This window comes from Montipora foliosa, chromosome 1, assembly GCF_036669935.1.
Source record: "Montipora foliosa isolate CH-2021 chromosome 1, ASM3666993v2, whole genome shotgun sequence".
NCBI classification, from domain to species: Eukaryota; Metazoa; Cnidaria; class Anthozoa; order Scleractinia; family Acroporidae; genus Montipora; species Montipora foliosa.
The window spans coordinates 56,748,313-56,753,312 of NC_090869.1; the positions used below are offsets into that span (position 1 = coordinate 56,748,313).

Sequence of the window (5,000 nt, forward strand, 5' to 3'; positions counted from 1 at the left end):
ACCTTGACCCGCTGTCTCCCAGATCATATTAGTATTACTCGCATACTCAAACCAATCTCACATTATTACTCGCATACTAACAAACAAATCTCCCGCTTCGTCATCGCATCGGCAACAGTGACTTTCGTTCCAATCACCAGTTTGTACTCCTCAACTTTGCTAAAAACAGTAGCTACAATCTCGATCATAAATAGTTGTAACACTTCGCTTGAACAGCAAGTGAAGCGCATCAAAGCTATTAAAAACGTACCCCTCCTCTTCCCTTCCATCAATGTTGCATTTACCGGTTGGTTTTTGCACTCCAAGCCATAAGCATCAACATGGAAGGGGGCAAATTTTCGTACGTGTTACAACATTTGTGACCGAGACTGTAGGCTAACTCTTTTCAGGCAACACAGTGTTGACCTTTGCCAAATGAAAAAAAAAATCCCTTGCAGTGGGATCTGGTCGTCTTTTTGCATACGGCTGGTCTAAACTTTTCGACGACTTACTCCTGAGGTCTTCGAGTGCTTCGATGACTGAAAAAGGCACTGAACAGAAAAGGGGCAGACTTGCCACTCGTCTCAACGTTTGCTTCTCTAAAAACTCGAGCTCCAACATGATCCGCACTTGTTTAAACTCATTGGACAGCAGAGTGTCGTTTGTATTCAATTCGACTACTTCAGTCCTATTTCCATCACGTCCCCCTTCCCTAATGGTTAATTATGGTTTCAATTTTGTTTTCCGCCGGCAAACGGTTATTCTTTTATGGTTTACTTCCAAGTTTCAATTTTAAACTGTTGTCACGTTTCAAGGGTGCTTTAAACCCCATTAAGACTCCATGTTAGTAAATGATGAGCCATTCACTATCAGGAAATGTATTAAAACGGAGAAATCACTCTCGTTTCTTTTGAAATGCCTTAGTCTTTTTTACTAGTTTATTCCCGGCCGGCCTGTCCATGTATAGTCATTCCAGGTTTGTATAGTAATATAAAAAATGCGTTTTACTATACTAACGCATTGACTTTCCATTTGTAGGTACCAACATTAGGGAATTCCGGCCCTCTACATTCGACGGCACACCAGTCCTTTTTGGAGTCCGCTATCAAAATAGTTTACAGACGGAATCCAAAAGATCTAAACTTAAACAATCAATTATTATTAAGTTTTGCGAACTCAGAAATCAGATTAGAAAATCTCGTTTTAAGTAGCGCTTGAACCGTAAAGCGTGAATCAAGTTCTACAAAGCTGTGAACGACAAGAAAATCTCCTTTTCGTGAAGATGACAATAACGATACATCAAAAAGGAAACATAAAATTCGTCACTTACAAGATATTCCTTGGGATTTGTATATTTTCTTTTGTCATGTGCTTTTATGTTGAGACTTTGTTGAAAGCTAAACTGCATAATGGAAGGCAATTGTTTGGGGCAACAACTGATCAACCCTGTGATTTGTTGCATCGATTTCAAGACTTCAGTCGCGATTGGTTGCGTCAGCGTCGCGCACGCGTAGATTGGAAGAGCATCATCAAACCCTGCTTTGATAACATGGAATGGGGACTGGAAAAGAATCATTGGGGAAAGGGAAATCGAAGCAGTGGCCGAGCGAGTCAAGTCGTTTATCAAGATATAAGGCCAGCGGGAGAGTTCAGCAAGATTTTTATCCAATCTAGGACTGCGGATAATCGAACGAAGACGATTGGTGGCGACGCTTGGAGAGTTTATGTCCGTGGTCCATCAAGCGTTGGAGCCACTGTATTTGATCACGCAAACGGTACCTACGAGGCTCTGTTTCTTCTCACGGAGCCTGGGAACTATCAATTGAAGATCTACCTTGATTATAGTCTTTGCGATGGCTTAAAGGAACCACCAAAGGACTGGTTCATTCTTGGAGACGCACAAGGAAAGAGACAGAAAGAGGGACTTTTAGGCCCAATTGACGCGTTTTTGTTTGAACCCTACAAAGATGGGAGGCCTTTTACGATAAATGTACCCGAGGCGACAACGAGTGCAACGTTTATTGGTAAATAGGACACGCAGTTGCTTTATACATTGCGAGCGCTTTTCTTGTGGACTTCCGATGACACTTAACTTGAGGAAGACTATGGCATGGGTCTACTAGATATAAAGCATTGCTATTCAAAACTATCCCAAAGCGCAAATCCGAAAGGTGCCTGAAAACTGAAAGCAACAATACAAAAAAGCCTGTATCAACAAAAATGCACTCCGAACCCGCAAATCCGAGTATTTAACGTATTTTATCTATAGAGGGATTTCATTCACCCCTTAAATCCCAAATAATTTATTTTGATCGGCCATGCACGGCATCATTATCCAGTTATCTGAGTTTTACCGTACAGACCTTAAGAAGACATTAAAAATGACTATATACGGGAACGTGATCGCAGGCCCCCACCCCTCCCCCTCCCAAGACCATCAAAGAGCCATTAATTTATTTCCTCTTTTTTTTTCAGAAAAACTTCAGTACGATCTTAGCTCCTCCTCTCAATCCTGTAATCACTTGTGGGATGGGTTCGGAGAATGGAAGAACAAAACATGGAGACCATATGTTGAAGGTCAGGGGACAAAGTAACTCGTGCTTCGCACTCTCGCCTTAAATTTAACTGAAAAAAAAAAAGCGGGCATAAGATATCAAGCCAGCGTCTCTGGACACGACAAAACCAGCATTTAGGCAGCGGTAGCGCTTTTGTTTGGTTGGATGAAAAAGGAGAACTTAAAAGCGGAGAAATTTTTCAGGAGGGAAGAAAGGTTTTTGGTTTCAGTTAATTATTTTACGTCTGCTACTATTCAAAGCTTGATGACATCATGCATCAAATAATTTTATAGCTCAGTACTCAATAGCACCCCAGCGAATGCATTAGCATATTGTAGAAGCAAAATCACGCAGATTCATGCAGTTGTTGTAGCGTTTTCATCACTAGTACCCGTTAGCTGTGGTTACACTAGCCCTTTTACCCATGGGTAAATAGCGTTTGCCCACGGGTAAGGACGTTTTTGTGTGTAACTGCTTTCCCTGGACCGAAACTGCCCCAGGGTTATTTCCATGGACACATCAAAAAGAACAAAAGAACTTTCCATTACAACTCCTGAACTGAAAAGTACGATTTATCTGCTCCCTGAGGTGGCTTGGCCAGTCACTGAAAGCAGAACTAATTTGGAAGGTCAGTGAACTCATATCTTATTATATTTTACCCTGAGGGGAGTCTTTTTCTGTGTAACCGCATACCTAAGGGTAACATGAAACCTGAGCTGAACCAAACCTAAGCCATATATCCTCCGGAAGGCCCCAAACCCAAGGTATGTGTAACCACAGCTATTGTAAGGCAAAAGACACTTATTGACGACAAGTAAATGTGTCACAGCGGATTTGGACCACCCGGTCCAGGGGCCCGCTTCTCGAAAGTCCCGAAAACATTTCGGGCCCGAAAAGCCATTTGTGAACTTGCCAACCGCTTGTTTTGGAAAGCTGATCTTTTAACATGTATTTAAGGCAACAAAAAGAAAAATAACTGTGAAGTTTGACGAATTAAATCCTCTTCGTTCTTGAGATACAAAGGGAATTGTGACACCCGAAAATAGTCACTCAAGTTTCGGGACTTTCGAGAAACGGGTGCTAGCGCTAGCGGATATGGACCCCCTTTCGCGGATTTGGACCCCTGAAAATAAGTGCTTTCTTGAAATTAATACGAGAATTCATGACCGGAAAAGTTTGGTCATAAAGAAAGGAAAAATCTTTTGAATCCCTGGTAGTCAAGTAAACTTCTAACAATGCGTTTTCCAACCAAGTGGTGTCACCTCCTTTGTGAAAGAAAAAGAATTACGAAACAAACAACGCTTTACGCATCTACTTTTCTGAAATGCCGCCGCGGATGCTTTAAACAACCTTTACTTTCTAAAAGATTCATGCTTTATTGTATCGGTCAGTTTCCCCAATCCTAAATCTCACTCTGCCTCGACAAACAGTTGAATAAGTTGTACTGGGGTAGGGGGGCAGGGGTCCAAATCCACTAAAGGGGACTTAATTAATGCTAGCGGAATTAGAGTCCCCGAGGTCAACATCCGCAAAAGAGCGGATTTTGACCCCTGAGTGTCCAAATCTGCTGGTGGATTTATATCGGGGGATTCAGATTCGCTAGGACACCTGCACAATCACGAAAAAGTTTGAAAAACGTGAAGTTACAATTTTCCCTGAGAGTTTCGTTGACGATGCTGCCGTACGGAGAACTAAAGATCTTTATTTGTTAAAGCTTGGCGAACATTGACTCATAGTTACCATCGTTACAGAGTCTTATAACTGGTCATTACCACATGGATATCGACGAAATGGCACTTTACATATCTTTGGTGATTCCATGGGCGTCCGTCTCGCCAATTCTGTGCAGTCTCGGGAGCTATGCCAAAGCCTTTACTCCCAATGTCTTTATAGTTACCAATGGATCTATCCTCGCAAACAAGGTAGAATAGAAGACGACGATAACCTTGATTTCAGGCCTGAAGTTGTTATCAGAAATATTCTTGATATCCTACAGAGCCCTTCTATGAGGGGAAAGGAAAACCTCCTGCTTTTAAACCTTGGACTTCACTTTCCACAATGTGTCAATTTTGCAAGCTACCAGAAGCTTATAAGAGACTTGATACACATCTTAAAGAAAAACCAAGGTGATTCCAAAGGAAACAAGTTAAAGTACACAGCTAAAGTTCTTTGGAAGACGAACACTGCCATTCGCAAAGAAAATGTTGAAATCACGAACTTGACTTCCTGGAGGTTTTTTACAGCACAGGTATCTATCTATCTATCTACCCACCTATCTACCTACCTACCTACCTACCTATCTGTCTGTCTGTCTACCTACCAACCTACCTACCTATCTGTCTGTCTGTCTACCTACCTACCTACCTACCTACCTACCTACCTACCTACTTACCAACCTACCTACCTACCCGCTACCTACTTACCTACCTGTCTGTCTTTCTCTCTATATCTATCTATCTATCTATC

The 5,000-nt window shown here is 41.9% G+C and overlaps 1 protein-coding gene across 1 annotated transcript in view; it reads left to right on the forward strand.

Annotated features, from left to right (window-relative positions):
* LOC138002278 (uncharacterized) overlaps positions 1-5,000 on the forward strand; it is a 10,465-nt gene that overhangs the window by 3,363 nt on the left and 2,102 nt on the right. Inside the window, exons 2-4 of the mRNA XM_068848348.1 lie at positions 1,018-2,003; positions 2,455-2,556; positions 4,286-4,782. Coding sequence (XP_068704449.1) covers positions 1,262-2,003; positions 2,455-2,556; positions 4,286-4,782 — 1,341 coding nt within the window. The 5' untranslated portion in view covers positions 1,018-1,261. The remainder of the gene's footprint in view (positions 1-1,017; positions 2,004-2,454; positions 2,557-4,285; positions 4,783-5,000) is intronic.